This window comes from Neomonachus schauinslandi, chromosome 12 (genome assembly GCF_002201575.2).
Source record: "Neomonachus schauinslandi chromosome 12, ASM220157v2, whole genome shotgun sequence".
Lineage (NCBI taxonomy): Eukaryota > Metazoa > Chordata > Mammalia > Carnivora > Phocidae > Neomonachus > Neomonachus schauinslandi.
This window is the reverse complement of record NC_058414.1, coordinates 62,557,554-62,577,393: the sequence shown is the minus strand read 5'-3', so window position 1 is coordinate 62,577,393 and position 19,840 is coordinate 62,557,554. Positions and strand designations below refer to the sequence as shown.

Below are 19,840 nucleotides of genomic sequence, written 5' to 3'. Positions count from 1 at the left end.
ACAAGTGTGCAGAGGGAGAAAAGAAAGAATGGATTACATGTAGAAGAGAAATACAAAGAAAAGTTGCAAGAGGCAGGTCTGTGACAGGATAAACTTCAGCATGTTTATAGGCTATAGGGAAGGAACAGAGAGGGAGAGATCAAAAATATAACAGCCAGAATAAATGATGAATAAATTATTATTCCAGAAAATAGTGGAAAATCAAAAGGGTCAAGTGAAGAACTGATCTTGAAGAAGAGGAAGAAACCCTCACGTGCTGCTGATGGGAATATAAAATGATACAACACTGAGGAAAAAGTATACCATAAAAAGTTAAACATAAATTTACCACATAACCCTGCAATTCTACTCCCAATAATCTACCAATAATAATCCCAATAAAAACAAAACATATGTCCACATAAAGACATGCAATAAATGTTCACAGGAGCATTATTCATTTATTGGTCAAAACTGAAAACAATCCACATATCTATCAACTGATAAAAACAAAATGTAGTGGGGGTGCCTGGGTGGCTCAGTCGTTAAGCTTCTGCCTTCGGCTAAGGTCAGGATCCCAGGGTCTTGGGATCGAGCCCCGCATCGGGCTCCCTGCTCAGCAGGAAGCCTGCTTCTCCCTCTCCCTCTCCCCCTGCTTGTGTTCCCTCTCTCGCTGTCTCTCTCTGTCAAATAAATAAATAAAATCTTTAAAAAAAAATGTAGTGTATTCATACAGTGGAATACTATTCAACAATAAAAAAGAACAAACTGCTGACACATTCTACAATATGGATGAACCTCAACAACATTATGTTAGGTAATAGAACTCAGATCCAAAAGAATACTTATTGTACAATTCTAACTATATTAAATATCCAGAAAAGGCCAACTTAGACAAGAAATAGATTCGTAGTTTCTTGGCGTTAGGGGTAGAAGAGGGGATTAAGTGTAAATGGGCACAAGGGAGCTTTTGAGGATAATGGTAATGTTCTAAAACTGTATTGTAGTGATGTTTGCACAACTCAATAAATACACTAAAATTCATTACATGGTACATTACCAATGGATGAATTTTGCAGTATGCAAATTATACACCAGTAAAGTGTTGTTGTTGTTGTTGTTTTTAAGAAAATAGGCTAACTTGACTGGCATGTATGTTTTGCAGAAGTGGGACTTAAAATTAGAAGGAGTTGTGTCCCATTCTTCAGAGATCTTTGAATGCCAGAGAGAGAAGTCTCAAACAGATAGACAAAGGAGATCCCCTGAAGGTCTCAGAATGGGATAGGATAAAAACAAATAAAAAATACAGATAATTACATTCGGAAGATTAGTCTTATCTAATGTGTCAGATAAGAAGTTGACACATTAGATCATAAAGACCAGGAATTGTGGGCTCCTTGAGTCCATGGCCTCAACTAGCAAGAGCTGATCCTCTTACATATTTTCACCTTGAATCACAAAGGTGGGATAAAAGAAAGATGGCCCATGAAAATCTATCAGTTCATTGGGAAAAATGTCTCCAAGAATATGGCCTTTGAGCCCATCATTCCAACTGAGAAATCAACTAAACATGCAAATTAAGCACTGGCTATAAGCCAGTCCTAGATGGGGTAGAGGGAGGCAAAGAATCAATATTTGGGTGGGAAGGGTGGTTGGATTTTCCTGAAATCCAATATCCTGCTACAAGAGATTTAGAAATCATATAAAAGGAAACTTAAAAACAACAATATAGGGTGGTCCATCAGGGAAAATAGTGATTTTCTGATTTTACTGATTTTACTGCAAAACATTCCACGAATGATTCCCAAGTACAGTGACAATACATCTAAATCCATTTTAAGTCCAATGTTCCTTCTGCCTCAGGAGCCATGGAGGGGCAGCAGCCATAGCTCTGCGCTAACCTACGGCCATGGGCCTCAACAAGGGCCACAAGGTGACTAAGAACATGAGCAAGCAGCAGCTGGTGCCTCACTGAGCACACCAAGTTCCAAGCTCGTGTGGGACATGATCTGAGAGGTGTACGGCTTCACCCCATAGGAGCAGTGTGCCATGGGGTTGGCTCAAGGTCTCCAAGGACAAGTGCACCCTAAGTTCATCAAGAAAAAAGTGGGGACACACATCTGTGCCAAGAGGAAGAGAGAGGAGATGAGCAATGTCCTGACAGTCATGAGGAAAGCAGCAAACAAGAAGGACTGAACTCTTCCCCTCTGTATGTAATAAAGCTTTTTTGGAACTTGATAAAAATAAAAAATAAAAATAAAGTCCAATGTTCAAAATTCATTTCTTTTAATTAGATTAAATCACTTTTACCTATTACTACCTTGTTCCTGAATACACAGTTGAGTCTCACAAAATACCTTTTTAAAAATATATCACCTCAATTTATCTTTGGTTACATTTCATACTTTCAAACAACACTCAGGGCACTATTAGCCCTCTGGATATAAATATACAGGGAAACATAACAGTATTTATATAACTACTTAGCTGTTCATAGATAATCCCTTAAAGATCATACATCTTTTTATTTTGTTAAGTAATATCATAAAATAATCTCTTTGGCTTTGTTTTCCTTAACCGAGAGAAAGAAAGAAAGTGGGGGAAGGGAAGGAAGGTAAAGAGGAGGGTTATGAGGATGGTGATCATTGTTAATTCACAATTCAAACCATTCAGAACTCCATTTACAGAAAACTAATACAAAAGGAATAATTGTGCTAGATAGGATTAAACAGGAAGATAGATAACATAAATGAAAGAAAACTCATATAATTACAGATAATTAGAGGCCACTTATATATTTTTTCTCTCATCACTAATACAAAAAGATAAGATTTTCATTTCCTTATAATGGGTTCATTAATAGTTTTATTGTAATATTAGAAACATCTTGTTTCTGAGTATCTCAAAGGACTAATTTTTTTAAAAGATCAAACAACAAATAGAAAGAAATTTTAGCAGAAGAGGGTACCCCTGATTACTTTTGGTTTAGAATACTTTATATCAGACAGATGATCAAATTTCTGAAGTTGAAAAATTTGCCAAAATAAAATCCTAATACTGAATGTACAATCTAAGTAGGTATTCACACTAATATTAGCAAACAGAAAAACCAACTATCAATTGAAGAACATGCAGATAAAGAAGTATGCATTCAGTTTATAAAAAAAATATATGACCCAGGGAGGTAAAGCATACCAGATGGATATTAAAAGTAGAATGTTTTTATATACAAATAGGTCTGTTTTCCCCTTGATTTATGTACAACCCCCATTAATGTCAATTAGCGTTACATACATAAGCATAACTCCAATGCCATAATACTACTCTGCACTTGTATATCTTGTTTGAAAATTAATTCAGTTTCAAAAGCCCTGTTACTTAGATCACTATCATTAGCGTTCACCAAATAAATGTTGACTGGCCAAAAAACACACCCCAGGCTTACACTAAATGACCCTAAAGGCCCATTTGTTTCTGAAATTCTGAATTGATGGAAATTTAAGATTCTAAGTCCATTGCCTTAACCATTATGCAGATACAATAAATATTTATTGAAATTTTTACTAGAAGATAAGCACCATGCTGGATGCTGCTCAGACAGGTTCTAAGGTGTCCAACGATAAAAGTGAAGAAGCCAAGTGACATACCCAAAGTCAAAGAAACATAAAGAGCTGGAACCAGGACCCAAGTCTGTTGACACAAAATTTGATGCTTTTATTTTTCTTTTTATTTTGTAACAATACCTGAAGGCATGGTTTATGTGAGCAAAGTTTCCTGGTAGTCCCCCAATCATCTAAGAGTGCTTCCCACCGCCTGCTATTCACAACCAGTGAGTGAAAATCATTGCATCAATGATTGTCTTATAAGAGCTATAATTTAAAGGTATTAAGGAGGGGTGGCTGGTGGGCTCAGTTGGTTGAGCGGTTGTGCTCCGCTCTTGATTTCACCTCAGGTCATGATCTCAGGGTCAGGAGATGGAGCCCAGCATAGGCTCTGCACTGAGTGGGGAGTCTGAGATTCCTTCCCTCTGCCCCTCCCCCTGCTAGCATGATCTCTCTCTCTCCCTCTCTCTCTCTCTCAAATAAATAAATAAATCTTTAAAAAATAAAAAATAGGGGCCGTGGGTGGCTCAGTGGATTAAGCATCTAACTCTTGCTTTCCACTTAGGTCATGATCTCAGGGTCCTGAGATCTAGTCCGAAGCTCAGCCGGTAGTGTACTTGAGATTCTCTCTCTATATATAAATAATAAATAAATAAATCTTTTTAAAAATATATTTTAAAAATAACAATAACTAAATAAAAGGATTAGAGGAAAGAAAAAAACAAGAGACATTACAAGAAAAAATATAAAACTATGAGTTCACAATTATCTGTAGCTAGAACTGTAATGTCTGCTGAGGTAGCCACTAGCCACATATGGCTATTCAGAGCTTGAAAAGTGCTGCAAATGTAAACTAAACAAGGTACTGAGGACTTACCATGAAAAAAATACAAAATATCTTGATAATTTTGATTTGATTACATGTTGAAATGACGTTTTACATATATAGGGTTAAATAAAACACATTATCAAGATTAATTTCACTTGTTTCATTTTGTTTTTTTTTTTTTTAATGTGGCCACTAGAAAACTTAAATTACATATGTGGCTCATACTTGCAGCTTGAAGTATATTTCTGTTGGAACAGACCTTATAGCCACACACATATACTAAATATATCAGTGGTACACTTATAACAAACACACTTTGGAGATTACATTCTAGATTGCACTCTTACCTAGTGGAAGAAAAATTTACATAATTTTAGAAGAGCTTTGTATATTCCTCTAGTTTAGTTGAGGGACTAGTGAGGTGAGAATGAGACAGAGTAAGACAACCCTCATCCTTATCATATACTAATTCAAGCATACCATTCAGTTATCTAATTGCTCCCTTTTGAGTGAATAGGAATAAACTAATTCATATATGGTACAATAATCCAAAGTTCTAAACATTCAGGGAATAGAGAAATGAGTTTATAGGGTATACAGGGGAGAGAGAAAATACTTCCTTCAGAAAATACCAATGAAGACCAGGAGTTTGTGATCACATCCCATTTTTAAAAAGTTATTATTTTTAAAAATTGTAAAATACACAGAACATAAGATTTATTATCCTTTTTTTAAGTATATAGTTCAATAGTGTTAAGTACATTTACATATTGTGAAAAATTATTTTCATGCTTATCAAATTGTGATCATTATAATATAAAAGGAAACTGCTTAAGAATTTAAAGTCATCTAGGGCGCCTGGGTGGCTCAGTTGTTTAAGCGACTGCTTTCGGCTCAGGTCATGATCCTGGAGTCCCTGGATCGAGTCCCGCATCGGGCTCCCTGCTCGGCAGGGAGCCTGCTTCTCCCTCTGACCCTCCCCCCTCTCATGTGCTCTCTCTCTCTCATTCTCTCTGTCTCAAATAAATAAATAAATAAAATCTTAAAAAAAAAAAAAAAAGAATTTAAAGTCATCTAAAACAAATGTGCACCATTTTCAATTTTTTTATATTCCTTCCACATCTTTGCACACTCACCTACTATAGATACATCTATTTCATTATTTGAAACTTTCTACATACTAACTGCTATTTTCAATTATTTGAAATGTTTATATTATTCTAGGTTTTTTAAATGATGAAATGAAATAATGATATGAAATGAGATCATATCAAATGGTAGCACTACAATAAAGTTAATCATTTTCTAACCATGGAAAGCTAGTTTATAGTGATTAATGTTATAAATGACCAACCTGATGGATGTATTTTTTTCCCTTTGTGAACTATTTTCTTAGATAAATAGCCAAGAGTAGAATTATGGGATAAAAACTCCATTTTTTAACTTACCACTTGCATTCATCCCCAAACATATGGCTGCAAATTTCTGTGCCACTTTTCTCACCTGTTTTTTCTATCTCCTTCAGAGGAGAAAGACTTTCTTCTTGGCTCTTAAGTAGTTAGAAGAAAAACAAATGCAGCAATATCACCAAATCCCTAATACCTCCTTTTCAATCTATCAGCATATTGTTTTTACTTGCCAATGGCAAGGAGGAAAGTAGGCCTGAATGTTTCATCACATATTCCTTTGTGTTATCAGCCAAAATCATGTTCATTTAAAAAGTCATGGACCAAAAAGCTCTTAGACTTCTGCGTGACTTAAAATGATTTTTATACATCAATACCATTCAAATAAACAAAGTGGAAGGAAGTTTTAAGTACAGAAAAAGTAACAAATAGCAAACTCCAAACCACAGGATCTCTGTTTAAAATTACGCCTAATACAACCTCTGTTTTGCAGAAGAGAAAAATCAGCCAAGTGCCTTTCTAGAACACTAATGACTATCAGTCATTACATCACACATATGTCATCTGACACAAACTTTTAGATTAGTAAACATTTTTCCTCTGCAACAACAGAGGGTTAGTGTTCAAGTGGGAAGGGGGGGGGAAAAAAAAACTCAGTACACATAAAAGCATCAAAACACAAGCCAAACTGTAGGGTAAGTCTAAATGTCCCCAATTTCAATTCAGCCAATCAGTCTTGCTTTGACTAACAAATGTACATAAAATTTTTATAACATGAAAGAGAACTTATTTTCCAAAGCTTTTCTGCCAAATGCAATAAGCATTAGAATTTGATAGCAAAGAAACTGAATTCGGTATAAGTGAACAAATTAACAACGTTACCTCTTCCTCTGATAGTCAAGTTTCAGATGTAATATATACTTTGGGGAACTCTTCAGATTTTGCTACCTTTCTGATATGTGTATACCCAACGAATATTGGATGATCATGAATATATATATATATATACAACATAGTATGTACAAATAGTTTCCATGAATCTCCTTTTTCTTTAACCTGACTATAGTTTCACTAAAGAAAACCTAGGATGTCTACATTCCACATGGAAATGATTAAATATGGCACATGACATACTAAAGCACAGACTTCGGAATAGATGGCTTAATATCTGTGTAACACTGAGCAAGTTGCTTAACCCTGCTTGGAGTCTCAAGCTCTTCATCCATAACTTGGGATCCATTATTGGGAACAATAATGCCATCTTCACAAGATGATTGTGATTATTAACTGAAGTAATAAATGAAATTTATCTCAGACTCAACAGATGGTCAATAAACATGAATTTCCCTTCTCTTCCCTTACTTCCTTTCTTAGGTCCTCCAAAAATATATTCAGATTGACAAGGCAGGATTCCAATTGTACAAATGAGGAAATCTAGGTTTCTAACCGCTGACAAAAATAAATTCTTGACATGGTTACTTTCTTTCAACATTATGCCTTTAAAGCCAGAAGTAAAGTTGAAAGCTCTTTTCAAAAAGGAATACTTTTTTTTTTCCAAATTCTAGACTAAATTATTGAAATTGTAGTGGGCAACTGGAAAATCCTCATTCACTGGAGGATGTATCACAAGATGCTTTTCCTAGAGTGATAGCCCCAGTCCCCTCTCCTTGCTTCAGCCATAGGCTGACCTCAGGAAGGGGTGCCTGGTAGATGCCCTCCATGGAATGTGATATGATGGAAGGTAGATACTATGTAGGAAAGGCCTGCTAGTAAGAGTAAAATGCTAACGTGGAAATGTGTGTTGTGGGGTTCCTAGCCAATCAAAAATACAGGATATAGGAAATGACTTGCAGTTGAAAATGGGAGAAAAGTGTTTGGCTGACCCCCTTGTGCACCAGATCTCATAATTATTGATGGCACATCTTGGAGCTAGTGACCCACCGGTTGGAAGTCTAAAACGAGGCTGGTACCCACAACATGCCTAGAGACAACTAATTGCAGAATGATATTCCTAAATGAGATAAACCTTATCACTCATGATCAGTTAACCAAGATGCCAGTTAACCCAACTCTTAAGCTGCCCCCAGAGTTGTTCTCACTAATGCCTACTGCATCCCTTTTTCTCCAACTCTGGGGAACTTAGAGGTATAGTCATAAAGCCATTCTGTTTTTTAACTCTGTTCTGTATTTGAACTCCCAGTTTTCTTATTCTACTCATCAGAAATTAGTTAGTATCCTGACAGGGCCAGGACCATCTACAGTATTTGAGGGGCCCAGAGCAAAAGGAACATAGAGGGCCTCTCGTTCAAAAGTATGAAGAATTTCAAGATGGCAACCATAGGGCTTTAAACCAAACATAGAATTCTGCATGACTGAGCAGGTCGCATGTCCATGAAGCCCACCCTGGACAGGGCTAATGCAGAGCCCTAGAGGGAGACTGAATCACAGATTCCATCCCCAAAACAACTGACCATAACTAAGCGCACAGGTGAGTAGTATTCACTAATAGTCTCACTAACCTGAAAACAGTACAGATGCTCTGTTTGCTTTTAACAACTCTTGACAAACTTAATTAATTATAAGATAAATTATCTCCACAGTTTATAGACCAAAAGTGATTATGAATAAATAATATTGTAATGACAATAAAAATTTAGGTTTGAAAATTGAAAGTATAGAAAACTTAAGTCCAAGGGTTATGGAAGGGAAAAAAATTGTCTTCTAAAACATTTTGCTAATTTAGTATTATGTTCAAAAAAAAAAAAAGTAGGGTATATTGCAAAAATGCCCACAATTAATTCTCTACTCATCCAGTAAGGAGGCAGAGTCTATTTCCTCACCCCTTTGATCTGGGTTGGTCAAAACCTATAGGGAATTAGACACAGGGCAGAGGCTTGAAGAATAGTTGTACATTGGGACCTGTAGTCACCATGTGAATAAAACCAGGCCAGCCTGCTGGTCCAGGAGAGACATGTGGCACAATGATCCCATCTAACTGTGAGCCAACTGCCAAATATGTGAGTAAGTACATCCCAGGCCATCCAGTCTCCAACTGAGCCACCAGCTGACCAGGGACACATGAGTGAGCCCAGTGGAGATCAACCAAGCATGGCCCAGATCAACAGACCTGCCCAAGTGAACAACAATGAATTATTGCTGTTTTAAGTCACTAAGGTTTGAGGTGGTTTGCTATAACAGTAAAATCATTAAATGATACAGGTAGTATGTTAGCTCAGCAGGAGAAAAATGGATTACGTAATAAGCAGGGGCTGAGACAACTCACTCACCATTTCTGGCAGGGAGATTGGATTCCCACTTAATTGCATAATATATTCCAGATGGATTTTAAAAGTATATACAAAGAATGATAGCATAAAAATGCTAGAATAAATTATATGTTGATATTCATGTACTCTTGGCATGGGAAAGGCTTTCCTAGGCAGAGAAACTTAAAGGAAATAGATGGATAGATTTTACTATAGAAATACTTTTTAGAGGATGGGTTAGCCTGGTGGTGGGTATTGAGGAGGGCACATTCTGCATGGAGCACTGGGCGTTATGCACAAACAATGAATCATGGAACACTTCATCTAAAACTAATGATGTAATGTATGGGGATTAACATAAGAATAAAAAAATTTAAAAAAATTAAAAAAAAATACTTTTAAAACTTTAAATGTCAGAAAACATGAATAAAAATAAAAGGCAAATGACAAATTGGTAAAACTTTTTTTATACATGAAGAAAGATTACATCGCTTAAATATGTATTTTTTATGCATGACAAAAGTATGATAAAAGATTGCCACTCCTAATATACACAAAATAACAAGAAAAAGCTGAACTACCTGATAGGCTACTGAACAGAAAACACACAAACATAAATCACTAGGAAAGAATACAAATGGCTAATTAACATTTTAAAAATATTCAATGTCACTAGTAAGCAAAGAAAGGTAAAACAACAATAAAATTCTTTTTTCAGTTCAAAATTGTAAAGATCAAAACAGTAATACCTAGAAAACAGACATTTTCATATACTGTTAGTGAAACTATCATTTGGTACAACATTTCTGCAAAACAGTATGTATGTGTAAGTACACACACACACGTGTGCGTGCACCTGCATGTATGTGTGTGTGTGTGTGTAATTTTTTTTTGTTTTTCCTCTAAGGATACATTCAGATGAAACAATCAGGGATTCAGGAAGGACAGCCACTTGACCTCATGATCCTGATGCCCCTCCCCTTTTGGGATCCTCTCTGGAACCAAACAACACACAAAGGAGTGTGGGGATGCGCCTGAGGATACAGGATCTTCCTCATTCTTGGCTGAGGTCTAGATTTACGAGGTTGCCAGATAGCAGAGTTTCAGAAAGATGATGAATTATTATAACCTCTTTTGTCTGAAAAATGAACAGCATCGTTTTGAGATGGCATAACTTATTAGTCAAATAAAAATGAAGAAAAGTCCCCCAGAGTTGTAGTTAACATTTGTTGAGAGCTCATTCTGTACCATGCACTATTCTAAGCAATTTATATGTTTACAGATTTCAGTCCTCATAACAACCCCATGAAAGAGGAAGCATTCTACAGGTGGGAAAACTGATGCTTAGGATGGGTTTTGTTTTCTCTTTGTCTGTTTAAGTAATTTGCCCAAGGTCACAGAAGCAAGACTAGAACACAAGCAAGCTAACTCTAGAATAGAGTTCTTAACCATTTTACTAGGACACATCAGATATGCCACTTTAAACCCTAAAGTACTTATTAACATGTATTTAAAGGAAACCATGATGGATGTCTTACTGCAACCTTAGAAGCAGTGGCTTTCTCTAGCAGGCTCTTGTGGACCAGAATCAAAGGTACCTAAACCCCAAGTCATTCAAAGATCAGAGGCCTCCTTCATGGGCTCACTATGTAAGCTAGTGGTATCTGCAGTTTCTGCTAAAGACCAAGGGCACAGATCTTATACGGCTTGCCCTGGCCTTACCTACTTCTGTACCTGATAAACTGACTGTTTACATGAATGAGTATACTATACAAACTAATTCACATTACAGCCAAGTCAGCAATGCTTAATCATTTGTATATGAAGGACCTTGGTCTTCACTTCAGTTTGTCCTACGAACTTTATTAGAACCCATAACAGTTCCTAGACCACCTAATATGTGTAAGACCCCCAAACTTCCTCCAGTTGTACATTTCTATATCCTATCCTAGCTGCTCAAAGACATCAAAGAAATTGCCTTCCTAGAGGAAGAACTCAACAATTATGTAAATAAGAAATGAAGAGAATTAAACTTTTCATGCTTCTGGACATACATTAATATTGAAAGAACCCAATTAATTCTTATGCCACTCAGAACATGATGGGATTCAACCTCAACAATGTTCTACCTGTACAGAGGTATTTCAACAGATGATTATTTCAAATTTACGTTGGCATTCACATATTCATAAAAAAAAAAAAAAGAATAGAAAAGATTTTCTTAGTCAAGAATTTGCAGCTGTAAAACTTTCCTAGCTATGACAGTTTACCTGAGTCCTCCAACTAAATTATTTAGGAAGACAGAAGAGAGTTTCCTTTAGTGGCTTTTGGGGATTTTAAAACAAACCATCCCAGTGATTCATGAGCCTGAACTCAAAAGAATTCTCTACCAATCTGTTCTTTGTAGTGCTGCCCTTATCAAAAACATAGTTTCAATAAATTATATTAGTGGCAATAAAGAATTCATTCATAAAGCAAATATTTATTAAGCACCTATAAGAAATGTTATCCTAAGAATATAGCGATAAATAGGCAAAAAAAAATAGTTCTTGCCTTCAGAGTTTACACACTAGTTTTAGAAGGATACTGGCTTCTGCTTCTATTTTCACATAAGCCAATTATCACTGTTCATTAAATGCTAACAATGTAACATCCTCCAGATAAGTGCAATAAAATGTAAATCTTTCACTGGACAGCTCAAAGTGCTTCTCTTACTGTTCCTGGTTGAACTAAAGTGGCACTAAGATTCACAGAAGGACTAACAAAAAAAATTAAATGCTCCCGACACATGAGAAAACAAGGATTTTACACAGGTAACAGATCTAATTTTAAACTGCTCTATTAGGAAAACACTTTAAAGATTTACTGACAGTCATGCCATGGAAAGTAAGATTACACTCTAGCATTGCTCATTATTTCGTGCATTTGGCTAATCTGCCAATTAAATCATGCCCCCTACCCAGGCAAAGTATAAAGATAAGAAAAATTTATACTAGATACAGAAAGTATGTGATAGTGAAGTATGTCATATGCCTGTTTGGTCACAGTAGAGCTGTCTAAAAGGGATTTTTCTCACTGTTGACTCAACACTGAAACTACTATTGAGATCTGTTCTTTAATAAACTGTAGTTTGCCCATAATACAGAATGTCTATATACTACATAACACACAGAGAGGTAGATCTATACATTAATATGGCAAGAGCTCCAGTACATACTGTTAGAAGAAAAAGAAAAAAGTATACCAATACATATAGTACAATACTATTTATGGATTATTTTAGCCTCACGAAACAATACTTCATTTCTGAATGCAAAAAAAAAAAGTCTGGAAAGACACAAAAATATAAAAGTGATTACATTTTTGAGGAGAGATCAAGGGCCATGATAGAGAACTTAGCACTGTGTATAATCTTAACATTTTCTTTGAGAAATTATATTCATGAATTAACTATGTCATTAAAAGTTAACTAAAGAGAGTTAAAATAGAGAACAATCAATATCTCACTATAATTTAATATGAATATATAATAAAATTGAATAATTATATTAAAAGTAAGTCAAGTTCCTTATAGTATTCATATCTTTCAAAAGCTTATTCATTCTCTTTTAATCTAAAATGCATGGAGACTTAAAAATATGGATTTGAGCTAAAACCCATGGTTTTGATCATCTGGACTGTGATACTATAAATCATGGAAAAACCCAACACTGAGGCTAAGCAAAAAAAACCCCACAAAACAAAAAACAAACACAAAAACCCCCAACCCTTTAAACATATAAAAGACTAAGGAAGTCTTGCTATATAGAAAATACAGAACACATTAAATCAAACATCCTCACCAAATTCCTTTAAACACCCTCTGCCACTGTGTCCACAAAAAATATAAGGTATCATTAAAGACAAGAGTCAGCATATCTTTACCCCAAGCACAGCAGGTATGGCCTAAGAATGAGATAGATTAAGTCATCAAAGAGACTTCAATGAAGGAAGGCAAGGAAAAAAAGAAAGGAAATGAAGAACAAACCAAAACAAAAAGTAAACTTAAGAGAGAAAGAAGTGTGGAAGAGAAAGAGCATCATTAGTGCCCACTGACAGAGGAGTCATAATTGCTCCAGCACAAAGGAAACTGGCCACCTAGATTTGTAAAACAATTTACTAAGCATTTCCACATACATCAGCGAATAGAATCTTTGTAACAACATAGTGTGTATCCCATTTAATGGAAAGAAAGTGAAGCTCTGAGAGGGTCAGGGAACTGCCAAAAGCTACACAGCTAATAAATGACAGAACTGGGGTCTTTGAACTCCAAGCCCCATGTTCTTTCTAATACCCTACTGCTTCTACAGACTGTCCCTCAAATTGCTTCTCATTTTCCCATAACCATGAATATTTCAAGAAATAACTGTATCAATACATTTATTGATGTCTACATGGTAAGCTATTCTTCTTTTTCAGATAACTGAAAAAAAAATATGATTTGTCCATTCAAAATCAACAGAATATAGTAGAGGAGGGCAGTGGGGGTAGGGGGTGGCAATAAAAGGCAACATGAGGGAGTTTTGTGGTGATGGACCTGTTCAATATCTTGAATGTGGTGGTGGGTACATGAACCTACACATATGCTAAAATTGTATAGAACTTAAAATATATATACCCACAAACTAGCACAAGTAAAATTATGAAATTCTGAATAAAATCCATGGATTTTATCAATGCGAATATCTTGGTTGTGATATACTGTAGGTTTGCAAAATGTTAGTACTGGAGGAAAATGGGTAAAGGATACATGACATCTATCTGTATTTTTTGTTATAACTGCAAGTGAATATATAACTATCTCAATAAAAAATTCAATTAAAAAATGAACAGAATACTCATACCACCCACACTGATTTTGGAACAGATTAATGATATTATATAGAAGCATAAGAAGACGTGTAGTCATTCAAAGCTGACTCCATTATAGTGGAACTGTCAGAGGTTTTACCCACGAAATTTTAAATTTTAAAAATTATTATTTCAAGCCAGAGATGATAATTTTGAACAGCTTTTGGTGACATAATACTGTAAGAATGAGAGTCATATCACCCTAGCCATGCAAAGGGTAAATCATTGATGGAAAGAAGAATCAGGAAGAGGAAGAAACAAGTCTTTTGGAACTAGAACAAAAAGCTGTTTAAGAATTCTTTCACAAAACATCAAATGACATAATAATGGAAGTGTAAGCCAGTTGCTCAGCAGGACAATTGGGGAATCATGGTGATAATTATGAGATGCACCAAGAATTATTTAATAATAACACTAAGCATAATAGCTACTATCTGTCAAGCACACACCATGTGCCTGGCATTGTGCTGGCTGGCTTCTTCACAAAATGATCAAAAATCTTCACAATAACTCTGAGTAAAATGTGGAGACTGATGGATCTTATGTAAGTTGCTCAAGATCAATAATTAGAAAGTTGCAAAGCTGGACATTTGAACTCAGGTTTTCCTGACTCTAAAGCTTATATGCTATTCACTGCTCCACGGTACACAGGCAAGAAATTACCTTATCTTGGTATTCTAATACATGACTCTAGGGCGAGGGATAAAAATTATATCCAGTAGTGGAAAACTATCATTGATATCATATTTACCTGCTTGTAAGTTCCATCTAGCAAGATGTCCAGGTGTTGGAGGGGGGCAGGTGTTTTATCTTTGAATCTTGTCAATAGTCGGCGTTGAATGGCCCGAAATTGTACGGCTCTTTCAGATAAGAGTTCTTCTAATTTTTCACCATTTATCCGCAACTACAATAAAGAGTTTCTTAAATTCAGGTTAAATGTGCACAAAAAAACATTTAAACTAAGAATACAGGCAATGACAATTAAAGCCTGAAAGAGAGTAATGAAGAAATTTAAATGTATTATAAAGTTAAGAGAATTAAAACTGTTATATTTGGTACATGAATAGATAGATACATAGATAATAGAGTAGGATAGGTCAAATGGAAATTCAGTAAAGATGACCTAGTATCACTGGGGAAAAGACAGATTATTTAATAAATGTCCTGTAATAACTGATTACAGAGACAAAAGAATAAGAATTTCTCCCCCAATCTTTACAGCAAAATCACTTGGAGGAATAAAAAGTTTAGACACAATAAAAGTACTAGAAAAATTAGAATTTTTAAATAATCTTGGCAAGAGAGAGACCCTTATAACTCAAAAGCCAAAAACCAGACACATACACATTCACACCTCTGATAAATTTGTAACTAAGGAAAAAAAAAAAAAGGAATTCTATACAGCTAAAAAAAAAAAATATCATAAGTAAAGTGACAAGACAGCAAACTGCAAAAAATAATAGCAATAACCAGAGACAAAAAGTCAAGCCCATAATATCTAGAAAGCATCTAAGAATCAAAGAGAAAAGGACCAAAATCCAATACAAATCAGTAAGAAAAGAGAATCAATAGAAAAAAGGGCAAAATTTATAGAAAAGCTAATACAAATAGCTCTCAAATATAGCCTTTGATCTAGCAAGCCCATTTCTAGGAATTTATCCTAGAGGTATACTTGCAAAAAGTAATGTACATACAAGGATATTCATTATAGAATTATTTGTTCTGTTGTATTATAGTAGGATATTATTAATAATTAAAATACCCATCAATAGGGGGACAGGTTAAATAATAAAAAAAGACTACTTTGCAGAACTACTAAGTACTAATATGCAATGTTATCCAAAGATGCACGGAATGAAACAAAGCAAAAAGCAAAAACAAAAACAAAATACAGAAGAGTAGCATGTATAATATGCTACCATTGATGTATTTTTTATTATTTTTTTATTATTTTTTAAGATTTTATTTATTTATTTGACAGAGAGTGAGAGCAGGAACACAAGCAGGGGGAGTGGGAGAGGGAGAAGCAGGCTCCCCACTGAGCAGGGAGCCCGATGCGGGGCTCGATCCCAGGACCCTGGGATCATGACCTGAGCCGAAGGCAGACGCTTAACAAGTGAGCCACCCAGGCGCCCCCCATTCATGTATTTTTTAAAAAGAAATCTGTACATTAACATAGTTGTGACTGCATATTCTAAAAATATACACAAGAAACAGGACACCAGAAGTTGCTTCCAAAGAGGAGACTGAGTGGTTGGAAGATGAGAATCAAAAATAGACTCTTTTTACTACAACTCTTCTCATAACCTTCGAATTTAGTACTATTAAAAGAAGCTAGTGAGAGTCATAGAGTAGAAGGAACCCTCCATGAAATCAGATTGTGTGAACTGCTAATTCAACTTTACAAAACAGTCATCAACTAGTCCTGAAATAAATAGCATTTTCTTCAGAAATCAGGGGCACCTGGGTGGCTCGGTAGGTTAAGCATCCGACTCTTGATTGCAGCTCAGGTCATGATCTCAGGGTCCTGAGATTCTGCCTGCTTAAGATTCTCTTTCTTCCTCTCCCTCTGCCCCTACCCTCCTGCTCAACCTTGCTCTCTCTCTGCCCCTCTCAAAAAAAAAAAAAAAAAGTTCAGAAATCAAACATTACAGTTTACATTTTTTTATATCAAACCAAACTTCCTTTTCAGTGTATGCATTCCCCAGACACATGATTTAAAAAAAAACTTGTAATTTTATTACTGTCTTTTAATTCCATTTTCAGAAGCACTAAGTAACTAAATCAAAGAATATTCTCTTGAAGGGAAAAAAAACCAAACACTTTCATGACCAAAAGTTAAATGATATTTTTTTAAATTACTAAATTTTTAAAAAAGAATATTAGCCTGATTATCAATAATACACTCCTTTAATAATATAATTTCTAGCTGTAATATTTTATTTACTAAATTCATGAAACAAAATTTAAGAAGACACTTTCAATAATGACTGACACATCAGCCAGGTTATCATTCCATTGAATCTGTAACCAAACATCAGTGATTGAAATGTTTTCATGTGTCAGAATTTCAACATTTAACAAATATTATTGATCCCAAGGCCAAGCATTGCTCTAGGTGCTAGAAATTATAGCAACGAATAAAACAGACAAAAATCCCTGCCTTCATGGAGCTAAAACTAAGGGACACTTGGATTCCAAAAGCCATCTTAATTCAAAAATTAAAATCATATTTTTTTTAAAAAGCAGAGAGTGGGGCCAGAGAGAAAGGAAGTATAATGATGCTCGTTTTAAACTTAGTGTAACAGGGGCACCTTCGTGGCTCAGTCGTTAAGCGTCTGCCTTCGACTCAGGTCATGATCCCAGGATCCCGGGATCGAGCCCCGCATCGAGCCCCGCATCGAGCCCCGCATCGAGCCCCGCATCGAGCCCCGCATGGCTCCCTGCTCAGCGGGAAGCTTGCTTCCCCCTCTCCCACTCCCCCTGATTGTGTTCCCTCTCTCGCTTTGTCTCCCTCTGTCAAATAAATACATAAAATCTTTTAAATAAATAAACAAACTTCGTGTAACAAATGGAAGTGCCTGTAGTTCATCATGTTCCCTAAACCTCTCCCAGAAAGAAAATGCCCTGGGGCGCCTGGGTGGCTCAGTCGTTGAGTGTCTGCCTTCGGCTTGGGTCATGATCCCAGTGTCCTGGGATCAAGCCCCGCATCGGGCTCCCTGCTCCGCGGGGGGCCTGCTTCTTCCTCTCACACTCCCCTTGCTTGTGTTCCCTCTCTCCCTGCCTCTCTCTCTGTCAAATAAGTAAATAAAATCTTTAAAAAAAAAAAAAAAAAGAAAGAAAATGCCCCTGATGCGGAAACTCCAGGGATTTACCAGCCAGCAAATAAGGGCAAACTGTACATCAAACTTACAGTCAATCAGAATCTAATATCTTGTGTTTTAAATATTACAAATACATAATTAATATAGTTTTTTGGAGACTCTTCCATAAACCACTAGATCCCAGTTTTGCACAGTGAAGCATGAATTTTTTAAAATATATCCTAGAGGATTGCAAAGGTTCTCAATCCTTAAAATACCTAAATATATTCCCCAAATGTCAATTTTGGTGCTATGATTTGGCCAAAAGCATACTGTCCTATAAAATACTATCAGCACAGATGAAAGATAACCCAAGTAAGTTCAATTTATTTGATAATGACATGTTATTTGGGATTGTAGACACTGAAATTTTCTCTTTATGTTCACACTCTACTAAAGGGAGAAGTCTTTATAGGTTAAAGTCAATGTTCTTAGAATGTCCAAGGGATTAAACAATAGGTAGAATGTTCACATGACATGACATATTCTCTCTGTCACGTACATATTCACACATCATTGTTTATAAACTGAAATGCAAAAACCTATTGATTCCTTAAAAAGCAGTTATGCTAGAGAACCAATGCTTCCTTGAATAATGTTCAAAATCCTTTTGAAATTCCTCCCCCCCTCCTTTGTAATTGCCTACAGAGTCTACTTATGGGCAAATAAGTAAGTAGAATCTGGTGAATTTTTTTTTTAACACATGAGATTTTTTAAACAATGATTGTCATTTGCCCAGTTCATTTATAAGACATGACTCCTGACTATTTCCAAATATCAAATCAGTCTTCAAAGAATGAAGATTTTATACCATCATGATACTCAGGACAATTAACACAGGTTCTTCCACAGAAGAAATGCAAAAATATTCGGGTAACACAGTCACTGTCACATCTTATTTGTTTAGACATTTAATCATTCAGCATTTACTAAGTGCCCATTGTGCCAGATACTGAAGAATATTTTATGTGGCTAACCCTCATTCAGATGCAGAAGTTCTGGTGTGCTTGTTAAAAAAGAAAAGGAAAAATCACTTTACTTTATAATCACACCTCATTTATGGCCTGCTAGAATTAGTTAGCCAAATGGCTGCTGATAAGCTCGAACGGTTTTAACACTGGGTTACTGGGGTCAAAGGTTAAGTCCCCATGTTGGAGAATTAAATCAGCTCTGTTCTGAAGCCAGACCACATGCTTAGCTCCAGGCAGCCACTCTGTTAATGTCTGCAAGTGACCACAAACTGGGCAAGAGGGCAGGAACAGATACACAAAATCTACCATCCACATAAAATAACTACTTGAAGCACTAGATTTAATAGCCAAGTACACTAGAATTCTTTCCTCTGTAGCATCTCTTTCTCTTTCATATATAGAAAAATTGCAGGTAATATGAGTTACAATCGTACACACCTCAAAATGATGATCAATCAACTCAAAATATTCTTGAAGGGGCATAGATCCAGAAAAAGAACAGGCAAAATCTTTGATTCCCTGTTTTTCAAAATATTCTTGAAGGCGAATAATAAGTTCATTTGTTATGAGCCAAAGATCTTCGAACTGTTCACTCTGAATGCGATACCGTTCTAAGAGAGAAAAAATAATTAAGGAAAAACACTTATTAACACATAATTACTAGCTGAAACTACGTGAATTATCACTAACTCTCTGACATAAATACCCAAACAAAAAAGACGTTTTTTCTTTTTTTGGAATACAAATATGATTTCTACTGCTTTATTGCAGTTTTCTACATCAACCACTTAACATTTTCAAATTTAATTCCAAAGGTTTGCCGTCACAGTAGCAGCCTGTAGAGTATGGTCCTTTTCCCTATGTTTCTTATCATAGGTTTCAATATAATAAAAACACCCAAATTTTAGTGGAAGGAAGGAAGGAAGGAAGGAAGGAAGGAAGAAAGAAAAGAAAGAAAGAAAGAAAGAAAGAAAGAAAGAAAGAAAGAAAGAAAGAAAGAAAGAAAGAAAGAAAGAAAGAAAGAAAGAAAGAAA

At 35.6% G+C, this 19,840-nt stretch overlaps 1 protein-coding gene and 1 pseudogene across 6 annotated transcripts in view; one reads left to right on the top strand and one right to left on the bottom strand.

Moving 5' to 3' along the window:
• The window catches only part of LOC110588931, a 28,129-nt pseudogene extending 25,954 nt beyond the window's left edge, over positions 1-2,175 (top strand).
• Positions 1-19,840, bottom strand: part of BBS9 (Bardet-Biedl syndrome 9) — a 475,024-nt gene that overhangs the window by 213,665 nt on the left and 241,519 nt on the right. For all 6 annotated transcript variants that reach the window (XM_044920165.1, XM_044920167.1, XM_044920168.1 and 3 more), the window contains 2 exons: positions 19,245-19,417; positions 14,724-14,876 (listed from right to left, as the gene is read on the bottom strand). In XM_044920165.1, coding sequence (XP_044776100.1) covers positions 14,724-14,876; positions 19,245-19,417 — 326 coding nt within the window. The remainder of the gene's footprint in view (positions 1-14,723; positions 14,877-19,244; positions 19,418-19,840) is intronic.